At 28.8% G+C, this 27964-nt stretch overlaps 7 protein-coding genes across 17 annotated transcripts in view; 5 read left to right on the top strand and 2 right to left on the bottom strand.

Moving 5' to 3' along the window:
• Positions 1-778: 778 nt before the first annotated feature.
• Positions 779-6046, top strand: LOC122532869 (probable cytochrome P450 4aa1). Of its 2 annotated transcripts, XM_043662014.1 has the most exons (8): positions 779-964; positions 1052-1117; positions 2737-2905; positions 3074-3451; positions 4556-4625; positions 4712-5247; positions 5560-5739; positions 5823-6046. In XM_043662014.1, the coding sequence occupies exons 2-8, from the start codon at positions 1103-1105 to the stop codon at positions 6002-6004; spliced, it is 1530 nt and encodes a 509-aa protein (XP_043517949.1). In that variant the 5' UTR covers positions 779-964; positions 1052-1102; the 3' UTR covers positions 6005-6046. The 2 variants fall into 2 exon arrangements, with proteins under 2 accessions (XP_043517949.1, XP_043517948.1); XM_043662013.1 differs by lacking the exons at positions 779-964; positions 1052-1117 and adding an exon at positions 1469-1897.
• A 115-nt stretch (positions 6047-6161) lies between these two features.
• On the top strand, positions 6162-7380 carry LOC122532879 (selenoprotein K-like). The gene is made up of 4 exons (XM_043662037.1): positions 6162-6490; positions 6591-6672; positions 6763-6837; positions 6917-7380. The coding sequence occupies exons 1-4, from the start codon at positions 6472-6474 to the stop codon at positions 7008-7010; spliced, it is 270 nt and encodes an 89-aa protein (XP_043517972.1). The 5' UTR covers positions 6162-6471; the 3' UTR covers positions 7011-7380.
• Positions 7319-12024, bottom strand: LOC122532868 (HBS1-like protein). Of its 5 annotated transcripts, none has more exons than XM_043662008.1 (10): positions 11793-12024; positions 11635-11700; positions 11253-11549; positions 11151-11192; positions 10960-11037; positions 9098-9653; positions 8792-9021; positions 8528-8723; positions 7952-8157; positions 7319-7878 (listed from the first exon to the last, which is right to left on the bottom strand). In XM_043662008.1, the coding sequence occupies exons 1-10, from the start codon at positions 11833-11835 to the stop codon at positions 7424-7426; spliced, it is 2169 nt and encodes a 722-aa protein (XP_043517943.1). In that variant the 5' UTR covers positions 11836-12024; the 3' UTR covers positions 7319-7423. The 5 variants fall into 5 exon arrangements, with proteins under 5 accessions (XP_043517943.1, XP_043517944.1, XP_043517945.1 ...); XM_043662009.1 differs by having other exon boundaries at positions 9098-9620; XM_043662010.1 differs by lacking the exon at positions 10960-11037.
• On the top strand, positions 8409-14404 carry LOC122532872 (cytosolic non-specific dipeptidase). Of its 2 annotated transcripts, XM_043662021.1 has the most exons (6): positions 8409-8472; positions 12363-12471; positions 12581-13031; positions 13147-13575; positions 13655-14128; positions 14203-14404. In XM_043662021.1, exons 2-6 carry the CDS (start codon positions 12434-12436, stop codon positions 14245-14247), a joined length of 1437 nt encoding a protein of 478 aa, XP_043517956.1. In that variant the 5' UTR covers positions 8409-8472; positions 12363-12433; the 3' UTR covers positions 14248-14404. The 2 variants fall into 2 exon arrangements, with proteins under 2 accessions (XP_043517956.1, XP_043517955.1); XM_043662020.1 differs by lacking the exon at positions 8409-8472 and having other exon boundaries at positions 12294-12471.
• Positions 14396-16909, bottom strand: LOC122532871 (alpha-L-fucosidase). 4 transcript variants are annotated; one of them, XM_043662016.1, is made up of 7 exons: positions 16824-16909; positions 16034-16314; positions 15669-15920; positions 15236-15598; positions 14938-15156; positions 14652-14875; positions 14396-14566 (listed from the first exon to the last, which is right to left on the bottom strand). In XM_043662016.1, the coding sequence occupies exons 2-7, from the start codon at positions 16296-16298 to the stop codon at positions 14474-14476; spliced, it is 1416 nt and encodes a 471-aa protein (XP_043517951.1). In that variant the 5' UTR covers positions 16299-16314; positions 16824-16909; the 3' UTR covers positions 14396-14473. The 4 variants fall into 4 exon arrangements, with proteins under 4 accessions (XP_043517951.1, XP_043517950.1, XP_043517954.1 ...); XM_043662015.1 differs by having other exon boundaries at positions 16779-16863; XM_043662019.1 differs by lacking the exon at positions 16824-16909 and adding an exon at positions 16668-16696.
• Positions 16910-16955: 46 nt separating this feature from the next.
• LOC122532877 (ubiquitin carboxyl-terminal hydrolase) lies at positions 16956-18456 on the top strand. Its single transcript, XM_043662034.1, has 7 exons — positions 16956-17095; positions 17183-17194; positions 17399-17527; positions 17607-17761; positions 17847-17988; positions 18048-18123; positions 18203-18456. Exons 1-7 carry the CDS (start codon positions 17060-17062, stop codon positions 18358-18360), a joined length of 708 nt encoding a protein of 235 aa, XP_043517969.1. The 5' UTR covers positions 16956-17059; the 3' UTR covers positions 18361-18456.
• A 4424-nt stretch (positions 18457-22880) lies between these two features.
• LOC122532886 (proton-coupled amino acid transporter 1) overlaps positions 22881-27964 on the top strand; it is a 31355-nt gene continuing 26271 nt past the window's right edge. Inside the window, exon 1 of one of the 2 annotated variants that reach the window (XM_043662045.1) lies at positions 22881-23250. The gene's annotated coding sequence lies outside the window, so the exon portion shown is untranslated. The remainder of the gene's footprint in view (positions 23251-27964) is intronic. The other variant, XM_043662046.1, reaches the window with a different exon arrangement.

Raw genomic sequence — 27964 nt, 5'->3', positions numbered from 1 at the left:
ATAACTGGTCTATTTAATGTGATGTCATAAAGTAAATATATTTAGAAATCAAAATATTTAACAACATATGAAGAACGTTGAAGCTTAAATTGGGAAATCAAATTCCATGAAAAGTAAAGCTACAATACATATAAGTAAATATAAGAATTTCTTCATGTAATTTTGAATATGATCATGTAATGTCATAAAGATAAAAGTACATCGTACACATCGTAAACATAAAGATCAATTCTATATTTATTACATTATAATTCTTTTACTTGATAATCACAATTAATTATTAGTAATTACTTTAATTTATAAGTTTTTGTTTTTTTTTTAGAAAAAAGACAATCTAATGTGTACAATAAAATAGATGTATTAAGCACAAATTACAAGGATAATTGCAAATAGAATGGTTGGCAATCGTCCAACTTAAAGATCGTAAACTACATTAATACACATATATCGAAAACTATAATTAATTATATTCGACATCTGATTTGCATATATCAAAGATTGCTAAGGCGAAGGAATTTTAAAGTCTTTTCAAGGTCTGTAAATGTCACGTATGATCTTAGTTAAATTTATTTTACAAAACTCATAAAAAATCCTACATTAGATTAGAATAAAATACTAGGTTAAGGTTATAAGATTTTAGCTAATTACTATTGTTGCTGAATTATTATCGATTTTTATACGATAAAGATTATTATCCTTTAGCTATTATTAATAGATGAAAATAAACGGCTTGTCATGGTATAATTATAGTACATATTATAGTCTAATAATATGATAACTTATTCACTTGATATTTTTCGAGGTTCCTTTCTCTCTACTCGACCCTGACGAGAAGGATGCGTGTAAAATATCATCTTTGGCGCTCGCCTCCCAGAAGCTGAGCGGGAAAAAAATATTTTATAAAGCACGCCTGCACATATCAACAATACGTGATTTGTTTGTGAACTGCTTGTTAATAGGCTCCGTAAGCACCTCGTATTCCATTACACCTATATAAACGTCTACTATTCATTACTGAAGGTTTAGTTGGCTGATTACTTTAATCTTGTAGTGTGCAAAGCTAGTCGTTTTATTTCTTATTACAAACGGTTGTGATATTTCTATGGTATTCCTAAAGGTGAGCGAAAATTAATTTTTGAAATTAGATAAAAATGAATATAATAAATTTAATGAAATTAAATGAAATTAAATAAATTTGAAGAGCTGCTTAACTTACAATTCATTGATAGACTGTAGATACATGCGGATTTGTATTTTTTGTAAGTGCAACTAGAGAAATGAAAAAATGAATATATTTTTGCATTTTATCTGCATTCTATGCAGTTTTGAATTTCCGATGAATACATAAAAATTCACCGTTTATTTATAAAAGCACTAATATTAATTAAAATAATTTATATTTATTGTAATAAATAGAAATTCCATTTATTGTAATAAAATGAATTCCAATGATTGTGGTCGAAAAATCAAGAATGTTTTACTTCGAATTCACGTGCGCTTCTTCGATATTAATGGAATGTCAAAAAGTCATATTTGATGAAATGTGCTTTTTCATAAGATGAGATAGCCGAAAATATGAAGGGAGTGACGTGTCGATAAACCTGTAACTTTCACACAGTTTACAAACTGAAGATATAATATACGTACATAAAACTGAAATATGTTTGTTAGAGATGAAAATTTTACGTGACTCTCGATGCAAGGTATGACGTATTCTAAGTACATTATGGACTTTGAGCAAATCTTAAGAGACCCATGAATCTGGTGGGAGTAGATGCTTAAATAGGGTATGCCAGAGTTCGATGTTACAGTCCTACACATTTTGTCAAAAAGTACTTCGGTGTGTTGAATATAAAAAATTATATACCTAAATATGGTTGTTACAGTTCAACAAATAGTAAGTGATGACAAATATTCTGTGATTGAATTCTGTAGTATTCAAAGTTCTATTAAGTTCGATTTTATGTAATTTTGCATAAGTTAATTACAGTTAATTGCGTAAGTTAATTATATTTAAAACGTTCGCAATAAAATTTTGAATACTTGTTTATGTTTTCAATTATTTATTCATTTAATTATTTGTTGTTACTGTCATGATTAGATTATTATACTGTGTTATAACTAGATTAGAATATTACTATTATAATTATAAAGAATCGTTATGTCAATTCATATTTTTATAAATACAAAAATAAAGAAATGAAACTGAGGCTTGAGATTTGTTTCATCTATTAAATATATTATAACAAATACTATTTGGAGATTTTATATGTATATTTTTACATTTTATATCAAGTATGTGTATTTTTGCATTTTCAAATTTTTTAATGAATAAAAATTCACAATCCAATTATTTAAGTTCGATCGGAGGAACTTATTCTTTGTTGTGATAAATCAGTATTCAGATCGTATGTGCGCATAGTCAATAGCACGTTCCAATGTACCAATTAATAGAAGATTCAACTTGAATAGGCAATGAATGCTGCAAAACTTTAAATTACGTAGAATTCTTAGCATTCTATGCAAATAAAATATTAAAAAAACATTAATGCATTCTAAGAAGTAGAAGTTTTAATTTAAAAGATACATTCTAAGAATAGAAGTTTTAATTTAAAAGAAGAAATAAAATAATTAAATGTTAAAATTATCAACAATTTTAGTTTCAATTTTAACTCTATAAATCAGGTAAACTTGTTACAAAAGCTAATAACACAATGGACATTTTTATTTTATTAGTGGGAGCATACATCGGGTGAGGCGTGGATATACCTCGTCATTTTGATCAGTCTTTATATTCTGTACATCTTAAAAAGTTATATTAGAAGTGTCATTCATGTTTCTCGACTAAATGGCCCGAAAACTGTACCCTTTATTGGAAACGCAAACTATACACTCAAGAAAAATTGTAAGCAATTAATACTAAAAAAATTTAAACAGAATTAGAATTTAATAAATTAATACATAAAATAAAGTTATTACATAAATTATTAAAGTTCGGATTTACTAGTAAAAATCGCCAAATTTTAATTATTTTAAATTTTTATTTTTGTTTAAATTATTATATGATTTTCAGTCCTTTATAGATTGGCACATGAAAATCAAGATTATGGACGTATTGTCGGAGTTTGGTTGACAATATTGCCATATGTAATGTTTCTGGAGCCAGAAGACATCCAATTGGTACTCGGTAGTACAAAGCATACGCACAAGGTGTTTTTCTACAAATTACTAGATAATTTTCTTGGAAAAGGTTTAATTACACGAGACACAGAAACTTGGCGAGTTCATCGAAGAATTTTACAACCCGCTTTTCATCTTCATATTCTCGAGAAATTCACGAATATTTTCGCGGAACACGCAGATCACTTGATGAAAGAATTTCTTAAAAAGAACAACCAAGAAATCAATATTACTCCTTTCATTAATGATTCAGTTTACAACATTTTGAGTGGTAAGTAAAAATATAATGTATTTACAATATTTACAATATTTAGCAATAAATACATAAACATCAAGGAGAAATTAACATATGAATTAGCATTTTTCATAGATTCTAAAAATAGTTTATTTCTTTTTTAAAATGTCCTTTGTTAATTAGTTTCTTATAAAACTAATAATTATTATAATAAATATCGCAATCATATAGAATATTTATGTATAATAAATTATAATATATTATTTCATATTTAAAAAAAATATTATTCACGATCGTTAATCTTTTGTCACAATTTACGCTATGTGCCACTAATTATATAGAAGCACGAAATTCATATTTCGAAGAAGTATTTCATGAAGTCATCTATTGGCCATGTTTTATTTAATTTGCATAATGCACGTAAATGCATTCCGTATGTGGATATCAAAGTCAACAAATTTGTTTTTTATTGAAAAATATTGTAAAATACTGCGAATGATTGAGATTGTTTATTTATGACATTTTACGTAATAATATGCTTACAATTTATAAATTCCATCTGTACGTGATTGATCAGTCTTTCATTAGTAATAAACATAATAATCATTTTTTTTAATAAACATTTTTAGATTGAAAAATCATTAATAGTTTTGAATGTTCATTTTAAATTCAGTTTAAATATTTAATATTTTGAATGTAGAAAATATTTCTGTTCTTCTAACAGAAAAATTCTATTAGAATAAAATTTTTTTTTAGTATTGTATATATTTTTATTTTAAAATGATATATATACACACACACACACACACACACATACTGTTAAGAAGTCGTTTGTTATTTAATAAACTTCATACTTTTTGTGTTAACTCATTACTTGTGTTTAACAAACTTATTATTTAATATGGAAAGAACTCCTAAGAATGCAAACTCCTAAAACGTCCAATGTCTGCTAACATTCTCAATATCAATTAGCATTTGAAATAAATTTTAAAATTAACTTACGTTAAATAAACGAATGACTCATAAATTTTCATTGAAAGGACTGCTTACTGTTGTACAAAAATTTTACACATATAGTTTGAATATTTCCCATTTCTTGGAATCATCTTGTATTTAAAGTAATTATTAAACTGTTTGCAGAAACAGTTTTGGGAATAAACCAAACGGATCGAAGGACCAATGGAATGATTGATGATTTACCTTTCCGAAAGTGAGAATTGGAAAACATTTTTATATTTTTTTCTTTTGTTGCATTAACGATGCTAAAGATAGTACATGATGAAATTTCCGTTTCAGAGGACAAATTATGCTTTTATACCGAATGGTGAGGCCTTGGCTATTAATCGAATGGATTTACCGATTAACTAAACATGGTAGAAAAGAAGAGAAACAACGGAAAGATTTATTCGATACTTGTTTTAAAATGATGGAAGAAAAGCGCAAGCTTTTACAAAATAATACACCTGCACCTGATCATGAAGTAAAACAGAAAAAAAGGACATCTTTGCTGGAATACATGGTAGAAATGAAGGAAAAAAATCCTTGCTTTTCCGATGAAGACATTGTCGAAGAGTGTTGCACATTCATGTTAGCTGGACAGGATTCGGTTGGTACCGCAACTGCGATGACGCTTTTTCTTTTAGCCAACAATCCTGAATGGCAGAATAAATGTATAGAAGAAATCGACCAAATTTTCAATGGAAATTCGAGATTGCCTACAATGAACGATCTGAAAGAAATGAGATGTTTAGAGATGTGCATCAAAGAATCATTGAGACTATATCCGAGTGTACCAATAATAGCGAGAACACTAGGTGAAGATATAAAAATCGGTATGACCTGATCATTTTGTGATACATGAAATTAATATAACATAACATAACATTGTGAACAGTTTCTCTAGAAAGTTATTTAATCCAAAATAGATGATATTCTCAAATAATGAAACTTTGATTTGTTTTGTAAATAAAAGAATAACAAGCTTCGAACTTTATGCTTCAAGTAAAGTTAAAACATCTGACCCAATTACTCGTTTCATCATTTTATCTTGCGAGCTTTTTTTTGAATACTGTTCAATTATTGCTGACATAAAATTAAATTGTAAAATTAATTTATAACTATTATATAAATAATACATATTTTAGGAAAGCATGTGATACCAGCTGGTTGTAGCGTGCTAATATGCCCATACAGCACTCACCGTTTGCCGCAATATTTTCCAGACCCTGAGGCATTTAAACCAGAGCGTTTTAATGCAGAAAATTCTGAAAAAAGGCATCCTTATGCGTATATACCATTCAGCGCTGGTCCGAGAAATTGCATCGGTATAAAACAGTTTTTTAAAAATGCCATTATAAATTTTAATACTTTTTATTTAATTAAATTCATTTGTTGGACATTTATTCAGGTAATAAGTTTGCAATGCTCGAAATGAAATGTATGATTAGTGCAATTCTTAGAAGATGCCGATTACAATCGATCCCTGGAAAAGAAGAAGTGCGACCCAAATTTAGAATGACAATCAGAGCACAAGGAGGACTTTGGGTGAAAGTTGTTCCACGTGATCAAACATTAAAAAGCACTGCATAAGTGTAAATTATTGTTTAAATATATTTGATTGTTTAACGATCTGTTTATCATTTAAAATGGATTTTGAGTTTTGAATAATTTGATGTAAATAATATTGTATAAAAATTATCCTTTATCTTTAATATAAATATGAATACCTATTTTATTTAGATATATTTTGAATAAAAGAAAAGTAAAGAGATATACGAATGTTAAAATATCACTAACAAAAAATGTTTAATATTGAAATAAGTTTGTGCATATATGCTTTTGCGTAGTGTAGTACTCCTGAAGCTATTTCATTGTTTGTACTTATACATTTATGTATGCAGATATGTGACGTATGACGTGGCTTTAGAAGGAACTGTCAAAGTACAAAACTTGCAGTTTTTAGTTACGCTTATATATAAGCGTGATTAAGTAATATTGTGTAGTTGAATTAGTTTGCAGCAATTAATTAAACAATTTTTATAAAATAATTGTGAAATATGGTTTACGTATCAAATGGTAATAAAACTAACCTTAGTGAAATTTCTAATAATGTATAATATTGTATATGTAATTAAAGCATTTGTTTTACATATAATCATAATTAATAAATTTTTAGATGGAAGTGTCTTATGTAATACTCCATTATATTTAAAAGTGTTTAGGTTTTTCGCAGGTATAATTTTCATGGTTATAATGTTGTAAGTAACTTATAACGTTTTCTATTATTATCATTAAATTATTATTAAATAAATAACAAGGAGATGTAATTGAATGAATCATTTTTATAGTTTTAAAACATTGATCAATCCTAACATGAATAAATATGGAAGTGAATATACAAGAGATTATAGACCTGGATCTGGGTAAAATTTATTGTGATTTTTTAATACAATTGTAATTTACATTTTTAAGATAATACTAATACCATGTGTTTATATTTAGGCCACCACGTCCACCAACACGTAGATTAGGAAGACCTAACACAGGAGATACTATTAATATTCCCTTTGGGGGATGTAGTAGTTGTGCTAGGTAAAATGAAAATAAAATTCAAGGCACAATAGTAATAAAGTAATACCATTAAATAATTTTTTCATAATTACATATATATATATATATATATAACTATTATATCTTGAAAAATGAAATTGTTTTAAGAAAACTTGAAAATTTTTATAATGAAAAACTAATGAGCAAAGATTTGAGGACAATTTTATTTAATTATATCATATAAATATTATAAATCATTATAAATACATTACATATTATACGTAGACCAAAAGAAAGGTGAATATTCTATTAATTTATATGTACATATAAATATAAATTAACAAGGATATGATATTATGTTAAGTTCTGTGTATTTTCAGCAATATACAAATATATGCAGTATGCAATAATGTAAATGTATAGCTGTCTATAATGGTACATAAATTTATTACATTGTTATTACTTAATTTTCGTAATTAGACCAGCTGCGATGGTTGTTCCTTCTACACGTAACATGATTCTACCCAATTCTTTAATATCTTTATATAATTCCATACAAACTGGATTTTGTGTAGTAATTTCAATAATAGCACTTGAATTTTTTGGTAAACAGCGCGGTTTCTTTTTTATCATTTCACCTGTATTTCTATGAAGTTGTGCTACTAGTTTTGTAATAACAGCTGGTTGAACTAAAGAATGTTGGTGAATTATTACTGGAAGACCTTTCATAATAGGTATTTTCACTGCAAATACAACAACATGTGCTTGGAAACGTGTTGTTACAGGAACTGGATTTTGAAGATTACAAATAATATCACCAATTCCAACATTTTGTTGATCAATTGCAGATAATGTTAACGAAACATGATCCCCAGCAAATGCGTTTGTTGTAGATATTTCATCTATTTGTAAACCTACAAATTAATGTCAGGAATTTTACTATAACAGTCTAAATATATGAAAGAAAGCTATAGAACGTTGATATACCTTTAACCACTGCAGTTTCATTGCGTGGTAATACTAAAACTTTATCACCTAAAGAGACCATGCCTGTTTCTACATGACCAGAAACACAGAATCCAGATCCTGTACCTTTAAATATGTCGTTAATCGAAAAACGAAATGGTTTGTTTATATGACGTTCAGGACACTTAAAATTTTCGATAACACTGACTAATGTAGGTCCTGTGTACCTGCATAATTATACAATAACAATTAATATATATATATATATATATATATATATTTTTTTTTTTTTTTTTTAACGCATTGAATGTTCTAGATCAATGGTGAGCAACCTTTGTCTTGTAGTGAGTCTTGTCATATAATTATAGATAACTATTTATCAGTAAACGTAACTCAAGTCCGAAAAAAAAATGACCAACGTATATATTATAACCTTGTTATTAAGGAATTAATGTGCGTCATATTGATAATACTTCATATATTTTACCTAAAAAATTTTTAGATTTTAGTTAAACGAAGTGTAACGTTTCGACAAACCACACGTAAGTAGTTGAAAAACTACGGGTTGCTCACCACTACTGTGAATAATAGTTATACCAATTAGATAAAGGTTCTTTAGGTTTTGTTAATATATTTTCACCAGATAAACCACTACAAGGAACAAAACTAACGTTGTCCTTGAATCCAGCTTGTTTCAAAAATACGCTCATTTTATTTACTATTTCATCAAATCTCTCTTTAGACCAATCTACTGTGTCTAATTTATTTACTATTACTGCTAACTGTGATATACCTGAAAAATTGATAATCTTTAAGTAATGAATAATTTCTATTGATAATTTACATGAAAAAGTTTAGTACCTAATGAGCGTAATAATAGCGCATGTTCTCTAGTTTGACCTCCGCTGTCAAAACCAGTTTCAAATTCTCCTCTAGTAGCATCTACTACTAACAGAGCTACATCAGCTTGAGTAGCACCTGTAATCATATTAGGTATAAAATCCTTATGTCCAGGTGCATCTAATAAAGTAATGGATTTTGTTTCTGTTTCAAATTTAGAATGACCAACGTCCATTGTTATTCCACGTTCCCTATTACAAAAATGTACAAAAATTGATTAACATAACAGTCTATATAAATTCTTTTTTCATTAGAAATTTTAATTACCGTTCTTCTCCTGTTTCATCAAGAACCCATGCGTAAGCAAACGATTGTTTTCCTATTTTTTTACTTTCTTGTTGATATTTGTGAATTAATCTTGATGGAACTTGCCCTAACTCACATAGAAGTCGTCCTAATAAAGTACTTTTACCAGCATCAACATGACCAACCACAACTAAATGTAACTGCTCTTTACTGTCTCCTCTTTTATCTTTATAAATCTTCATTACATCAACTTTTTCTTCATTAAGTTTTAATTTAGGATCAAAATCAGGTGTTTCATGTCCTGATATTGGAGACTGACATCGCGGGCTATTTGCATTCGAAGAACCTGCTTTCCTTTCCCTTGTTATTATATTTTCCTTTCTTTTTATTTCTGGACTATTATAATCAGAATATGGACTTTGAGAGCGAGGACTCTCTATACGAGAATTCAATACATCAGTATTCTCAGTCCCGCTTACATTAAAGCCTTTTATAACAGGTCGTTTCCCAGCGGGAATAATTTTCACATTGGAAGGTGTTGTAACTTGAAATGGAGATTTGGATGACAATTTTTTACCTATCATAAAATTTATTGTAAACTATTGTTATTTTAATATTAAATACGAAAAAATATTTAAAGATTTTAATACAAAAATATATATATAGTATTAGTTGAAATATATATATTGTTAATTTAAATACATTTTCAATTTAAAAATTTACAAGTTTCGCTTTAAAACTTCAGAAATAATATTTACATAGAAATAATACCTTACAGTGAATATAATTACATAATCAAAAAGAATCGACTTTTAATCATATTATGTCAGTTTACATTTGTATCAATCGTAATTTTTTATATATATGTATATATATTCATAAATTTATATAAAATTTATAATTCAATGTTATATTTGTAAAAATAATATTTAATTACGATATCGTTTTGTACCGCAAAAACTTTGTACCTAACACTTTTATATATTTTTACACAATTTACGAAGCCCGGGTATATGGAACTGAGAAATCGAATCTCTTTACTGTTTTATAATACTCTTGTTGAGATTTAAGAATTGGCTTTTTTAATTTCCATGTTCTGCATAATGTTCTACCAAATAAAGATACGTTCTTTTTGCTATATGGCAGTTTAATATATCTAAGACAACTTAAATTTAATGTTGTAGGTAATATAGCATATGGAATTTCAATATTTTTATTAGGAATCTGTAAACTAGAATTAGGAATGATGTTATGAACATCTTTTAGCATTTCCAATTTTGTATGACTACAATTATTTGAAACTAAAAATGTGGCTTCTTTTAAAGTGGAATTTAAATCAATGATCCAAGGATCTGGTGATGGTGTTCGAGTATCACTTATATTTACTATTAAATCATTTTTTGATTCTATATTTTGTGAGTTACTTTTAATACTGGTATTAATAAAATCTTTTGAAAAAGCAAATACACTAGATAAACTTCTTTCAAGTGAATCCATAGAATCATCTGACTTTCTATCATTTATTGCATCAGAGTCTATATGTATATCTTCTAGAATAGTAGATAAATTTAATTGTTCATTTATGTCATTACAATTATCTTTTTTAATTGACAATTTTGGAATTAAAAAATTTGTCTTAGGGGAAGACGTTTTCTCATTACCAAGTAAATTGCTAGTATTCTGTAAATGATGTGCTGTTAAATCAGCTAAAGTTTTGAATGCTACAGTATCTGAATCATTTTTTGAAGATGTAGAACTTGACAACGTGAAATCAACAAGAGGATTAAACCCAGATAAAGAGGAAAACTTCATAGGGGAATTACTAATAGCTAAATCTTTGAAACTTTCTAAATTATTTATGAGGTATACATTCTCTTTAGTACCTTCACTATTCTCTTGTTTGTTAAATGATAATTTGGGTATAATGAATGAATTAGGTTGAAGTTTAGTAGATGTAGCATCTTACCTTACCAATGGATTCAAAGACAACACATGAAACAAAAAAAAAATTATAAATTAAGAAATAGTACTATAAAGTTACTTTTTATTAAAAATATGTTAATAAGTAATATACCTGGATGGGGCTCCAAATTGTCCTTATTAACCATCGATGGACCTAAAATGATTAAATTATTCTAACTAAGTTATTAAAGAAATATATAATAAATATACATACCAGTAACAGTTTTTGGTGAAGATTCTTTTAAAATCAAATCAAGTGCTATTTTAACATCAAATTTTGACTGAATAATCTTTTTTTTAATCTCAGACTCTGGTACCGTATCTCCTATAACATTTTTGATAGATTCCATACATGACATCAGCTTGGCCCATTCGATATCTGTAAATGCATCTTTTTCATTGAAAGACATTGAAAGTTCCTCATTGTCCTCGTTATCTTCTATTATATCTGGTTCAGTAATGAAGGATGCAATATTTTGTTGTTTACTTCGATCAAATAAAAACTGTTCAGCTGTAATTTAAACAATTAACACTCTTATATTAAAAACATATTAAGCATAAAAAATCTACATTGAATATATATTAAACAAAAGTACCACTAGGAGATACACAATAGTCATCTTCTACAGAATGTCCATATACATCGTCATAGCCTTCGTATTCTGCAAAAAATATGTCACGTTAATAATTGACTAAAGACTCAAAATATTCAGACAAAATATTCGAAGTATTTGTTTCCTATTTATTTACGTACCTTCCGAATAATTCATGCATCGTACATCGCGATGTCGAGACATTTTGTAAACTTTTGTAAAATATTATTTTCTAAAATATTGTAAAATATCGTTTCTTGCCTGTTTTATTATTTATAACCTTCCATGTTATAGAGAACAGGTTGAGGCAAGTTCCACCATTTATGTTGGCAATGTTGACAAGTATCCAAACCGACAATTATATTTTACATATAGTTCGCCCATAATATACTAGTATATAAATACGTAAACTTCACTTGCAATTGGATATTTTTAGCGTCATACATCAGTACAATTCAAAATTCGCAAATTAAATACAAGAATTTAATTGGTTAAATTTGAGATAATTTCATTTCATGTAATTTCCAAGATATATATCACGCATTGAGCTAAATAATATCAAGAACCTATTAATATAGATTAGTTGTTTAAGTATTTTAAATGCTTTATATTTTATAAATGCATTAATTTTATATTTAAGTAGAAAACTTTTGGAAAGTAATTTATCAGAAACAAGGTCACACCCATGAGATAAGATTTCTGATTTATTGTCTATATATATACACTTGCAGAAAATATTTTCTCACTTTGTTAACTGCTAACGTGGACTTGTTTGATCATTCCGGAATACAAGTGATAAAAAATGACTTCGCTTCCATCTACATTAAAGCACCTGTTTAGGTGTGTATTTATATGCATATATATTTGATATAATATGTGTGTATATATATATTACATATATATATATAAAATAATGTAATATTAATCTTGATATTAATTTCACTTTCAGCTATATTGATGATCATAAAACAGAGTATATAAATAATTTGAAAGAAGCAATAGCTATAAAATCTGTATCAGCTTGGCCAGACCATAGAAATGAAATAATTAAAATGATGAAATGGGCAGAAGTGAGATTGAAAAATCTTGGAGCCACAACAGAATTGGCGGATGTAGGGAAACAAACTCTTCCAGATGGGAATGTAATTCCTCTTCCACCTGTTTTGTTAGGGACTCTTGGTTCTGATTCTAAAAAGAAGACCGTTCTCATATATGGGCATTTAGACGTTCAGCCTGCATTAAAAGAAGATGGTTGGGATACTGAGCCATTTACTCTTGTTGAGAGAAATGGCAAGTTATTTGGGCGGGGAAGTACAGATGACAAAGGTCCTGTACTTTGTTGGATTCATGCATTACAGGCTTACAAAGCCATTGGAATTGATATTCCTGTTAATCTCAAGGTATGCCCAATTGTGAACTTTTTATGTGTAAATTTTATTTTGTATTTAATTATAATTTTTATAAATTGTAAATTTTCTGTATGTATTATATTTGTTAAATATTTTCCAATTTCAGTTTGTTTTTGAGGGTATGGAAGAAAGTGGTAGTGAAGGCTTAGATGAACTTCTTTGGGCACGAAAAGATACATTCTTGCAAGGTGTAGATTATGTGTGCATATCTGATAATTATTGGTTGGGTACCAAAAAACCTTGTATTACTTATGGTTTAAGAGGTATCTGTTATTTCCAAGTGGAAGTGACTTGTGCTATTAAAGATCTGCATAGTGGCACATTCGGTGGAACTTTGCATGAGGCAATGGCAGATTTGATATATTTGTTAAATACACTAGTGGACGTAAATGGAAAAATTTTGATAGATGGTATCTATAATAATGTTGTTGACATTCTGAAAAAGGAAATAGAATCCTATGAAACAATAGAATTTGATGTTACTGAATTCAAAAATTCTATTGGAACTAATAAATTAGCTCATAATGAAGATAAAGTAAATATTTCTAATTAAATTTATTATTATATTATATTTATATTATTGTATATGTTATTAATAAATTTAATTATGTTAGATTCAATTGTTGATGCATCGGTGGAGACAACCCAGTTTGTCTCTTCATGGAATAGAGGGAGCATTTAGCGAACCAGGTGCAAAAACTGTTATTCCAGGAAAAGTTACTGGTAAATTTTCAATTAGAATAGTACCAAACATGACACCAGAAGATACTGTAGAAAAAGTAACAGCATACTTAAACGAAAAATGGGCCGCTAGAGGTAGTCCAAATAAATTCAATGTCAGTATGTGTCATGGAGGAAAAACCTGGTCTGAAAATCCTGATCATCCAAATTATGTAGCTGGTCGGAAAGCTACTAAACATGTTTATGATGTAGAGCCTGATCTATCACGCGAAGGAGGTTCAATTCCAGTTACATTAACATTCCAAGAAGTAACAGGCAAAAACGTATTACTTTTACCAGTTGGTGCTGGTGATGATGGTGCACATTCTCAGAACGAGAAAGTAGATCTTCGTAACTATATTGGAGGCGTAAGTATTTCTATAAAAAATAGTATTATTTACTATAATTGCTTAAATATAAAGATATTTTATTTTTGGTTTAGACTAAATTACTTGGAGCTTATTTGTACGAGGTAGCGCAACTTTAACATACGAATGTATTGGAGACATAATCAGTATTGGTTTTATGGGTGTATTCAAAAACTTATCTTTTTACCGTATGATATATAAATAACGTATAAAAAAATACATATGTATAAATAAAAATTTGAAGGGAAAGGAAGTAAACAAATGCCATTTTACTTATATGTATTTTATTTTTTAGGTGAATATTATTTTTAATAAAATATATATTTAAATATTATTCTGTTTTTGTTATTCTGGTTTTATTTTTAATACCCAGGCTGGTTGTCCTTTATGAAGTTCTGCTGGTAATGATATAGTCAATTTTTCACTACTTTGTTTCCACTGAAATTAAAAGTTTAATGTTATTGTTTTCAATTATTATACTTAATACTTGTGTAATATAAATCTATTAAAATGAAGTACATACATTAATTAGTAATTTAGATCCAAGAACTGAAATTCGTGTACTTGGAGTTGTTTTAAATGATCCTAAATATAATACATCTTTATTTGGCCATTCAAGAATTGTGGCATAAATTTGATTTGCATTTTTGCTTTGTGTATACCAAACATCATTAGTCAAGCTATCATTTTGTGCTTTCCAAGGTTTGGTATCATAAATAGCTTCCCCATTTATTTTTAACCAATCACCTATTGAATACATTAAATAAATTGGTTATATAAATAAATATATTTTGCTTTAGAGAACATACCCATTCCACGTAATCTTTCTTCATATATTGGAGTAATAATGCCATCTTTTGTTGGTCCAACATTCATTAATAAATTTCCTCCACAGCTTACAGTAATTACTAATTCTTTTATCAATCCTGACAAAGTGAAATAATCTGACAATACAGCATTCCTACGAAATCCCCAAGATTTTTTATCAATTGTCATACAGTTTTCCCATTTGTGCGATAAGAGTACTCCTAAAGAAATCAAATTAAAAACAAGATAAATAAAAAATATAAATTTCAAACGTGTGTGTTGATGTTAGATTTAATTTACCAGGATTATAACGATCAGAACACGTGTAAAAATCACCATGATGGCATGGTATATTTTGTCCCCATCTATCATTTACTACAACTGTACCCTTCACAGGACTTTCATTATACAACCATGCCAAAAATTCTTTTGATTTCCAGTAAACATCTGACGCTTCCCAGTCACCATCAGACCATAAAACTTCTGGCTCATATTTTTCCACTAACTCATGTAATTCAGGAATTATCTTTTGTTCAACAAAAGTTTGGGTTGTAAAATTGTTATCTTTATCAGATAAGTAGAGAGGATTATACCATTCATACAAAGAATGATAAAGTCCAAATTTCAAATTAGTTGAACTTCTTATTGCTGTAGCTAATTCTCCTGAATTTAAAAATCATCAATTAAAGATATAAAATAATTAAAACAATAAAACATTCAATTCAATGATTACCTATAAGATCTTTTTGTGGTCCTACATCTACAGAATTCCAACTGAATGAATATTTTGAAGGCCACAATGTATATCCCTCATGATGTTTACTTGTTAGTACAATATATTTTGCACCTGATGCTTGAAATAATTCACTCCATTGTGTTGCATTGAAAAATTCAGCAGTAAATTCATGAGCAAAGTCTTGATATGTAAAATTAGGTGGATATCTTTGTTTCATAAAGTCACGGTATTTTGTATTAGCTGTTTCTTCTAAAAATGAAAGTTTGTCTTTAATTCTTTATAAGTTCATGTTATTTTACAAGAAATAAAAAATTTTGATTGTAATAAACAATTATTCTAATGAACAATAATAAAAAAATTACCTTTCCAATTATTCCAAAACCATTCAGAGCCAAAACTAGGAACGCTAAAAACACCCCAATGAATAAAAATACCAAGTTTTGCATCATCATACCAATTTGGAAGTGGACGATTATCTAAACTATTCCATGTTGGAGAATAATGGTTTAATTTTATTTCTATAATATCCTCTTCTTCGCTTTCTATATCAGATATTAATACATATTGATCTCCCCATGATGTGTACAATATTGATAAAATTAATATAATGTAAATTGAGAAAATCATTACTGCAGAGTATTTACTGCAAACAAATTATACAAAGTGTTTATACTGGTATTTATATATACACATATCTTATCACATAAAAGATTAAAAATTAGGATAACAATTATTGATTACCAATGTTGATTTTATCGTTTAATTTACAATAAGATTAAATAATATAAATTAATTAATTTTTATTTGTCAAATTTGTTATTTCATTATAAAATAATGTGTGAGAAAATAATTTACGTAAATATAATATTTAAAATAAAAAAAATAAATATCTATAATCACTTTTTGTCACGTTTTTCAAAAATTCTAAAAATGTGCTTTAAGATAAAAAGAGTGTGAACGTTTAAAAAATTTTATTATACCGGTGACTATACTAACTGTTACAGACAAACGAAAAATTTAAGAAAGTATGTTGCTTTACTATAAAACTAATAAAATAAATTAGGAACAAAAATCTGAATATTTTGTTGTTAATTGTTCTTTGTTTACTTTAATATTAGTTCCATATCTCGTCTATAGTCAGTGGCACATTACCAAATTTATGACAACGTTACAGGATTTAGGCAAATTCGTTCAAGTGATAGGTTGATAACAACATTCAAAATTTGCAAAATTTGTACTTGCAAAACAGCGTAAACACGCTTTTGTGAATTTCTGGCATCTATTGTAACTGCCTTGATAAAAATTTGGAAAGTATTTACAATAAACTAAAAGATTAAAGTGTTAAACTTCTAATTTGCCGATATCTCTTAGAATTGACAAAATTCACCATGCCGTCTTGGATACCGATGGAATCTAATCCAGAGGTAAGGATTTTCATCATTATTAGTATTAAAATTAAATAACATTATGTTTTTTTATACAAATTAAAATAATTCTCATCTTTGTTTTAGGTTATGACAAAGGTAAGCCGCCGTGATTTTCCATTACGATGACTTTCAACTTTTTGATAATGTTACAAATGTTTTTTAAAGTTTTTCAATTTATTAAAACGACAATTACAACATATCTATTTAAGTATTAAATGATTTATTTTTATTATTATAAAGTAAATCTGTTGATGATTTTACAATTACTGAAAAATTATATTTAAAAAATTTATTTTACAGTTTTTACATAAATTAGGTGTATCGAAAGATTGGTCTGTGGTTGATGTTTACGGCCTAGAACCTGATTTATTAGCACTTGTACCTAAACCAGTCGCTGCTGTTATTTTACTTTATCCTTTATCTAAAGAGGTATCAAAATTAAGATTATATTATTACATTTATTTAAGATCATGCATCACAATATGTGTAAATATTTTATATGATTTAGGTCAGAGATCATTTATATTCAGATGAGAGCTTAGAAGACAAAAAGGAAGATGCAAGCACTTGTGAAGATACAGAAGTTTTTCATATGAAACAGTATATTCATAATGCTTGTGGTACAATTGCATTAATCCACAGTGTTGGCAATAATCGAGACATGTAGGCATTTCAATAAAAGTACAGAAAGTTAATTTATTTTAGAACAGATCTTATGTATTATAGATAATTTAATTTATTTTTGCAGCATAGATCTTCAGAATGGTTTTTTAAAAACCTTCCTAGATAAGGCAAAGAATCTTTCTTTTGTGGAATGTGGAAAACTTTTGATGGAGTCAGATGGCATTAGTATCACTCATAAAGATGTAGCACAAGAAGGTCAAACAGAGGTATAATTCTATTTTTTGTATATCTATAGAAATGAGTATTAATCGAAATTATTCGATAGGTACCAAGTGATGAAGCACAAGTGTATCATCATTTTGTAGCATTTGTACACAAAAATGGAATTTTATATGAATTAGGTAAGTAGTGCTATTTATAGTAAATGCAATTGTTATAACATATCTATACACATATATTTTATGTATGGGATTTTCTTAGATGGACGTAAATCTCCTCCTATTAATCATGGTCCAACTAGTCCAGAAACACTGTTAGAAGACGCAGCACGCGTTTGTAAAGAATATATGGCTCGTGATCCAGAAGAAATGTGCTTTACAGTTCTTGCTCTTGCTAATAGTGATGCAGCAGCATTGTAACTTATTACATATGATGTAACATATGTGCTTTTTTTGTTCAAATAATTTATTTTATGTTGTATAGTTACTTCTATATTACATTTATTAACATCTGCTGATATATATTACTACTGATATATATTAAATGTGAAACAAACAAACAAAAAGAAAAAAGCAAATGTTTTTTACTTTGAATGATAAAATATTTGAAATCGAACAAAAATGAAATTTGCTGTTTCGATACAATACATTTTTTAATACTTTTATATACTTTTTATATAGATCTTACTATCTCATTTTCTATATTATTTTTTCATGAATAAATGTGGCTTAAATATTTGTAAATTTCAATTAATAAAACTAAACTAAGTTTATGATAGCTGCGTGATGGTTGTGTGTATGCTGTTTATATTTGCTTTCTAAACAATTAAAATTGTATGTATCTGTACTTGCTATACTTATTAAAAATGTCTTTTCTAAAAAAAAAGGAACGCATCTGGTGTTAAATTTTCCTACACAATAATTCTTTCTTTCTTATTAATTTTTCAAATTTATGTATTTTCAAAGATAAAACACTCATAATTGAAAAATTGACAAATTTATAAAAGATAATTTTTACAATTCAATTATTAGCTTAAATTGATTAATTCTTTTAGTGACACGTGGTTTCAATGAAATTTTTCCAAAAATCTGGATATGAATATGTACATATTTGTTTTAGCAAACCATTGATCTCGGGATAAGTTTATGATAGATTGTTTGTTTCAATGAAATCATCGAAATGGAATGATATCAATGGGAAAGAATAGATTATCCTTATATAATTGAAATATCTTTCTTTTCTCTATTATCAGAGATCGTGAAACCTGTCGGTCACTGACCAGAAGCCAGCAAAAGGCCTAGTTATTTTAGATTCTCTTCCAAGAGTGAGCATCTCGGCATCACTCTCTAAATAGAAGCCTAAAGACACGAAGTGTCTTATAATCGTTTATCTTCTTATTTCTTGTATAACGTGATGTATAAATAAAATAAATGAACAGGAACTAGGGAAATAGCATTACCACGAATTATCACTTTGATTGAGATGATTGTGTGAAGAATTTACATAAAATAACAATGTCGGAGGCAAATGATTAGCGTGTATTAGTCATTGTTTTTCAGTTCAGCTTGTTTCAGGAAAAATTTCGTTGTGGAAAATTTTCCACATCGTTTTCGATGTTTATGAGTGTGAGTCGTTCTTTCTATGGGATTCGTGGACTCAATGAATGATCAATGAATTTTTCTTAATATATTGCAAAGAGTGGAATTATGCATTCTTTCTCTTTTCATATCGGCTGATTTGATAGCAAATCTATTATATAAGGGTTTCAATTATTATGAACGAAATACGTATGTTGGTACGTGAAATGTTCATCACGAAAATATATATAATTTATTGATTTTTTAAGATTTTACATTATTTTTTATTTTCTTTGTGTTTTTTCTTTTTTCTCAAATTTATCTTTGCCCTATAATGTTTCTATTAACAACAAAAGGAAATAACCATTTTATAGTGTATTGCACAATTTTCTAGTTATTAAATTAGCGATCGTAATTAGAGATACACACCTTTTGTTCTTTAAGACGATTGATATCGAACTAATTCTCAAGATAAAAGGCGTCAAGAAATTCCCATAGAATTTTTCCATTAACAGCCCTATTTGTACAAATATACAGTTCGATAATAGCAGACAAGGAATTTCATTAGTTCAACTCAATTCGAACAACAACTAATAATGCGTCATCGGAATGGAAATTTTTCGCCCAGAAGATAGAATGAAGATAGAAAGATAAAGCAGCTGTGTTTTTGTACGAAGCTCGAACATTTTTTGATCTTCTAGCACTTTCTAGATTCTAGATCGTAAAAGATTCGGAAGAATATTTCAACATGTTCTGAAGAATGGTTCAATATTCGTATGTTCGCGTATACAGCATCACAAAAATATTGGAACTCTTATTGATTCTTATGTTAATGAAATTTTAAAATGTTTCATTATAGATTATTTATGATTTATGTTCAATTATTTTCATAAGCTAGCGTATGTAAAAAATACTGGACCTGAAATAAATTGCGAAATCGAATTTGAAATAGGTGGATGAAAACAATTTCATTTAACAATGATGCATAACGACTTCACCGTTTACATGTTAAAAGTGAAAAATTTGCATTATTCAATGTTATCAATAAAAGTATATATGCGAGTCGACTATTATCATTTGAAATCGTAACATTAATCTATCGAATGATTGATGCGTGAATGATAATTACTTTTATATAATTACTTTTAACGAATAACAGCAGAATATTCCATGATGGAATATACTCGTGCGCAATGTTTTCACTGATAAAATGTAAACGACAGAAGAAGCAGAATGAATTTTCGGATCTATATATCGATAATATTGGTAAAATTCTCAACGAAATCAATTTATTAAATCTGCGTGATAAAGTTATAATCAGACAATCAGTAGCTAAATTATATTAAACTATTGAGATCGATAGTTTGCGAAAAATTATTAAGAAACATTCATCGTCTATATTCGAGTAATTATTTTACAGTAAGTTAATCATTTATCTATCCAATTTATTAGAAATGTATTAAATAATTTAAATTTTGTTCAATTTCTTATTCTGAAAAACTGAATGTTACGTAAGATGAAAATAACATACTGCAACGAGACTTTTATTTATGTAAATTCGTATAATTTTAAGAAACAAAATATTTGTTAATTTGTTGAATGATAATTATATAATATAATTATCTGTGCTTATAAACTTTCTATAAATGCAAATAGTTCGCAACAAGCAGTTGTTATTTCATTGTTAGATATCTTAGTCTCCGTTTCAACATAGTGCCCGTTAGATTCCGACGACGTAGTGAACAATCAAAGTGTCAGGAATAAAGGAAACATGTCATGCATAAGTACTCATGCATTCGTCCATAGCTGGTTGAGTTTAAGGTCGTTCCGCACCCATAAAAATGTTACATATATATATATATATATACAACCTCGTCCTACCTATTATAACCCGCACATTAAATACATGAAGATACAATTCAACACATTTTTCATTAAACAGATACGATCAATGATAACCGATAAATTCGTTAGACACAAGCAACCAGTTTGACTCTTTTATCGCAGATGTTTACCAAGTAGGTGCAACAATTAGGAAACGAAAAGAACGTTGAGAAAAAGATATTTTTTCGCTCTTACAGAAAAAAGCAATTAAATTGTGTGGAGGATGTAAATGGTGTGAAGGATGCGGACAAAGAAAGAAGACAAAAATGGTTAGTGGACAAGTAGAATTGAAAAAATGGCGAGTCTTTAGATTAAAATCGATTGAAACTCAAAATTTTTCAATCATATCGTCCCGAATATTTTTTAATAAATGAAACGGAAGGAGAGAGGAACGACGATTCTTTGTAATGATTAGCTCGCAGTTGTTACAATTTTTTTCTATTATTCAATTTTTTAATAAATGCTAGATCTGAACACGCGATGCTGTCCTGACAATACTTAAAGGCATTGTAATATCTACACGATAAGAACGTAATACGAACTTGGATTAGTTATTACTCGCACGCAAAATGGTAATTCAGCATGATTATTTCGCATGCAATAGCTCAGACGAACATTGAACCAACTAAAAAGATGCTTTTGGAGGTCGAAGAATTGTTGATTCTATTACATATATAGTTTGTCCTTAAAGTTTTTTACTCCTACCGGAAGTACCTACTAAATATATAATTGGTTTATGACATCGACAAAAGTGTTCATGAATTCAAAGAATTTTTAGCAGTAATGATTTTTCACTATATGCTAATTTGATTCCTCATCGATTAACTCTATTTTTATATAAAAATTAAGGAACTACAAGTCGAAAGTTTGAAGAGCTTCATCTGTTATTGTTTGTTACAATGTGTTACATTTGATTTGTTCACATTTATTTTAGTTTATTTTCTGAATTACGTATAATAGCTCAGCTCTTATATTATATTATAATATAATAAATTACGTATACGAGCTTAGAAGTAAATCAGTGTATGTCACTTCTCATTAAAAATAGTTTATATCAGTTTTATCTTTTCGTTATTCCACATTGTAAAAATTGTTATATTACAGTGATCATATAATAACGATTAAGTTGTTCTATGAAAGCTTTGTCTAAAAAAAAAAGGACATTTGCGCAAGTCGGTTTCAATTAAAAATGTCTCACGCTTTTGCACGTGATTTGCAAACGTTGACTGGATTTTTCTAACCTTCAAAAAATTTCCCATATTTCAGCGAGGTTCAAAATCTAATTTAACTTCCCCCAATTTTAACAATTCCCTAACATCTCTAACTCTTCAATTTCTCGAGTCGTCGGCGAAATTCAAATCAAATTCGAGGCAGAGTGCAGTATCGACGCGATCGATACGTTCGATCGATCGACAATCTATTCGGGCGTGCTCGCGAGCCGGGAGCGCATAGACGCGGAAGAAATCTAACCGTGATTTTGCCAAGGTGTCCCGGAAGCTAATTTTCCAGCGGTTGACCGTCTTCGTCGACTCCGGGAATGGTGATAAGCATGTGTGTGAGAATGGGTGAAATTCAGGGACCGTGAGCGCTTCGCTAATGATGAGAGGAGCTCAGAATGACACCGACCAGGAGACGGGCAACAACACTAAAGAGTATTAAGGAGCAGCTCTAAGCAAGAGAGTCTTTGGTGGTTGGCTCGAGTGTTCTCAGTAGCGCGACTTCGTTTCAGTCGTGCGGAAGCAGCCGACCGTTGCACGTGTTCACGGACCGGACGAACAACCGCTACCATCTATGGGTTACCAGTACACCCGTTCTTCTATCTGGATATTTTGAATTGACCACGAGAAAGTGAGTACACGATCATTCCCCTTATATATATATAAATACCATAGACCATAATAATATCAGTGTATACAGCAAGATGACAAGTTACGTGTGTAATTTTCTTTTCTGAAATGAAATTTTGTTACGTGACACCTTGACTAATTGTCAAGTTACAATTTGAAGGTTATAATAGATATGTAATAGTATTTGATAATTGACAAGCTGCGTGTTGTAGGTTATAATGTTCCATTCAAAAATCTTGTAATTTCTCCTGTTGAACAGTTGTAATTTCAACAATTTCAATTTGCATTTGTATGAAACGATAGATTTAGAATAAAAGAATCGAAGGCAACGAAAAAGCATTCAATCGATGTTCCAATACTGGCAGTTTTTATCACTAAACTAATTATGTCCCTATTCGATTCTATGTCCCTAACATGGCTAATAGGAAAATAACTAACAAAAGCGAATGATTATAAAATGAGATTCAGTGTTCTTCGATAAAGAGCATTAAAAACAGATAAATTGGATTTAATCGCAGAATTCCTTGTGGTTAAAAATTAATTTAAATCGATTTAAATTGTCTTAAATCGAGAAATAGTATTATTGTTATTTGTTTGATAATGGTCAAGGTGATTAAGATAAGTTTTCTTGAAAGGCTTTGTGCAAAAGGAAAAATTAAGCCTGTCTTTTTTCTTAATGTTTACTATTTACACGTGGTTTATCGAGGCTTCATTCGCGCGAATATTAAACTTTAATATTTACAATGTTTTCTAATTTCCCGCCATAAAATGTTCCAATACTGTAGCTGAATGTAAAAAAAAAAAACACCTGCGTACATTATTTTTCTATGGAACTTCCTTTCTTTATCAGGCTTTACGTTTCGTAATATTTTCATAGTGGAAATTGTTCTGGTAGATGATAGAAAGCCTAATGTAGCCTTGAACTTGATTAAAAGTGAAGCAAAATGTTTGATGTTACGCGCATTCTGTGCGTTTCTATAATTTCAAATTCTTTTGAAAGCAAATGCTTATATATATTTGCTTAACGGCAAATTACAAATATTACGAACACGACGTTGAACATCGTTAATAAACAAGAATAAACTCCTTTATACCAAGCAACGACGTTCTAATCGATTTTGATTGAGTGCAGACCAGAGTTCAATTATTTTTCGTACGAGGAACGCTTGTCAGGGTAAATCACGCGAGGTAAATAGCATCGGTTGGGCCTGTTGCTCGGTTTGATTCAGACAGCGTTTTAAATAAACCGATTTATAGCCAGGGACGACGCGGTTGCAAGGATAAATTGTTGCTTTCTGTTTGCTTTCGTTTCATCGCGTGAAGCCAGCCAAGAGAGAGATTGAAATTTTTAAATTTATTCTCGAAGAACTCTGAGACAATCCTTTGACAATTTTTTTTTTTCTCGAAAAGAAAAAAAAAATGTATAATGGAACAGGAACAGTTCAAACTCTATCTCTTCTTTAACCCTCGAGGAGGGTTGATCGTAACTCTCAGGAAGATCGGAGATCGTTCCACGTTTGTTACATTTCTCTACCATTGTCATATCAAATGGAATACTGAAATAAAAATTTCAATTTCTCATTTAAATTTATCTGTCACACAGAGATAAAACATCCTTCAATTAAAAGATCTGTACGTACCACGTAATCTCGTTGACATCATACCGAAATAGAAAGTAACAGTTGAGAAATATAATTTTGTCAAAACTTAATATATCATTGAATAATTTTAATCATTTCGCAACAAAAAGCCAGTTAGCACAGATGACGAATAGCCCTATCACTTTTCACAAGTGACAATGAATGAGATGAAAATGAATGAGAAGTTTTCATCTAATGTCTCGGGGTTGATTTTGCTTCGATGTTCGCCTTTCAAGATCGTGTTCTCACCGTACATTTCGATACATTTATCGGGCAATGACTTATAATTCTGCCAAGGTCTCGATCTCTGAAACCCGACCGTGGGCTTGAATGACACCGACTCTGATGAATTAAAATTGTCAAAGGAATGTTTTTGAACGTCTGAAGAATACGCGCTCTTCTTTGCACGCTTGTTAAGCCATTTCGTTCTGTCTATAAAGTTAGCCTCTCTGTGCCTGCATTTCACATGTAATTAAACTACACACGCGTCGCGTGAAATTTGCTTAAGCGATCAAATCAGCGAAGTTATGATCTTCTGTTGATGTTAGCTGTTTGCATCATTCATGAACATGACTTCTGTTTACATTCGAGATTTACGATTCTGTACAATTTCTTTTTTTTTTTTTCTGTATCGCTGTCTTGTTCGAAGAGGTGTCTCAAAAACTGCTATTTAACGGGTTGGGATTATTCAATAAATAATTATCCAGTGTAATTTAATAATATACTGTTCAATAAATATTCACTGATAATATACTGTTCAATAAGTACAATATCAGAATACAATAATGAAGTTGGGTGACATTTTATTGAAGATTTACATAGTAAATCTAAAGAGCATTAATTAAGTTTTGAAAGCAAAAAATTGTTCCTCTTCTGTAAGCTAGAGTTACTATTATTACGTCTACAATTTATTAAGTAGGATATTTAGAGGATTTTTAATTTCATTTCGATTTAAATTCATTCTATAACTTTAAACGTTAATTCTAAATTTAACGTAAAAAAAAAAAGAAGAAAGCTTCACATTTTGTTCCATATTTTCAATTCATTTTGCACCTACAATCTTATTACAATTAAAGTTCGTTGTTGACGTAATCGTCGGAAAGACATCCTTCTGACATTCGAAGCGAAATTATCAGATGATCGTGAGTCAAGGTGTCTTTCTTGATAACAGAATCGTGACGATCTTGTGATATGTTTTCCCAGTAACGACACTCGATTTTATTGATATGTTAATTCGAAATTGTCGAGCGCTTTTTAAACTCTATCTTCTATCACAATTGCAACTTTACTTGACAAAGCTGCGGCAATTAAGATAAACGTGATATCCATTATTGATATTTAATTTCAAAACGTAGCTGCAGATAAAGATTTTTGGGTATTTATCTGGAATTGCATCAGTGATCCTTGAATTAATTAATTTTCAAGAATACTTGAACGCGTAATGGAGCAAAACTGAACGTGTGGATTTTTAACAAAGAAAAAAAATAAAATTTCTTAATACAAAGGAAAAGAATGTTTTGGCATCCCAAAAACAAATTTTACGATCTTGTTATCATCACTATTCCGGGCAAATATGAATTGTTTTCGTGGAGTCAATTTTACAAAAATTGTCAATACTTTAAACAATATAACAATCTATTTATTGTTATATTGTTTGTTAAAACGTAAAACTTTTGTTTTCATCATCCTGAATTTGTTTTTTTCCAAGATATTTTAACATCGTATATCAAATGGAAAAATATTCTTTGCAAGGTTGTAAGAATTCACACATACGTAAAAATACTGAGAAATTTTATTTATGACTAAATCCATCATAGTCTCGAAGATTGAAGATTCTCATTTACAATGATCTCTTGAAACTTGCAACAATTTTTTTTCATCCTTTTTTTTAAACTTTGAGCATTAGAATTAATCAATAAAAATTCAAAAAATTCCAATATTTCGTCATCTGACGTTCAGATTTCAATAAAATTGCAATCTTGCAAGAGATATTCAATCGTTTTGCTTATTCACTACTAGAACCACCACAATGATCAATTAACAATCAAAACATAGAAATTTACATTTCTAGAGATCTGAATGATTTTTCGTAAAACATATGAGTAAAAGGTACTCTTTGTTGTACTACAAACTTTGTAATATATTATATTTAAATTTTTCTTTATTACATTTAGTCTTTCGCCTTGCCGTATTTAAAACTCTCTGTTTCTTAGATTGTAATTTCTCTGATAACAAAGTTTCGTACATGTACGTCGTAATTCAGTGATTCTAACGTTAGTTAAGAAGGAGACCGATGTCAAATATTGACGGACAATTTGGCGATGAAACGTGTGACATTTGAATAATCTTGGCCGAAGCATCGTGGCACGTGCTAGAAACGTGTTTTATATTGCGCCGTGTTCACGGAGCTCGTTACAACTTTGCACAGTTTTGAATAAGCAAAAGAGAACGTAAGTTTTTCCGATAGCCTCTTATCCAAGGATAACAAGTATAATTACAGGCACGTACAATTTCCTGATCCTATTTATGACAATGTTGCATCGATCGATGCCTGTTGCAAATCGACAGGATTACTGAATTTCATTTCCTTCCATTGATTTTACTTTTTCTGTTTTTCTTTTTTCTTTTTTTCGCAGCTTTGAACGATGACGTCCTTCTATATTGTTGTTCTATCATAAATCCAGCAACGTTCGATTTTGATCGATGTTGCTTGTTTCAAGTCTTAAACCGATATCTTATGTACTAATCTAGTATTTTAGAAATTAGGTTCATTCTCGAGTTCTCTTTTTCTTTGCATCTCTTCTCTTTCTTTTTCGCGTTAATTTCTTTATCAGTTGGATTTCCTTTAAACTTGGAAAGAGTCGTAATTTCAATCGATAATGCCCTTGTCTAACATACTATGGTATATTATCCTTGTTTGCAATTTTTCTAATGTTCCAAAAAAAACTGAAAAAAATTCCGACTCTATTTTATTAGTAGATAATATAATATAGAATAGAATTAATAATATAATATAATATAATATAATATAATATAATATAATATAATATAATTTAAAATAATATAATATAATAT

This window comes from Frieseomelitta varia, unplaced genomic scaffold (genome assembly GCF_011392965.1).
Source record: "Frieseomelitta varia isolate USP_RPSP 00005682 unplaced genomic scaffold, Fvar_1.2 scaffold_480, whole genome shotgun sequence".
In the NCBI taxonomy this organism is placed as follows: domain Eukaryota; kingdom Metazoa; phylum Arthropoda; class Insecta; order Hymenoptera; family Apidae; genus Frieseomelitta; species Frieseomelitta varia.
The sequence above is the reverse complement of the archived record's forward strand: the minus strand, read 5'-3'. Positions and strand labels throughout refer to the sequence as shown.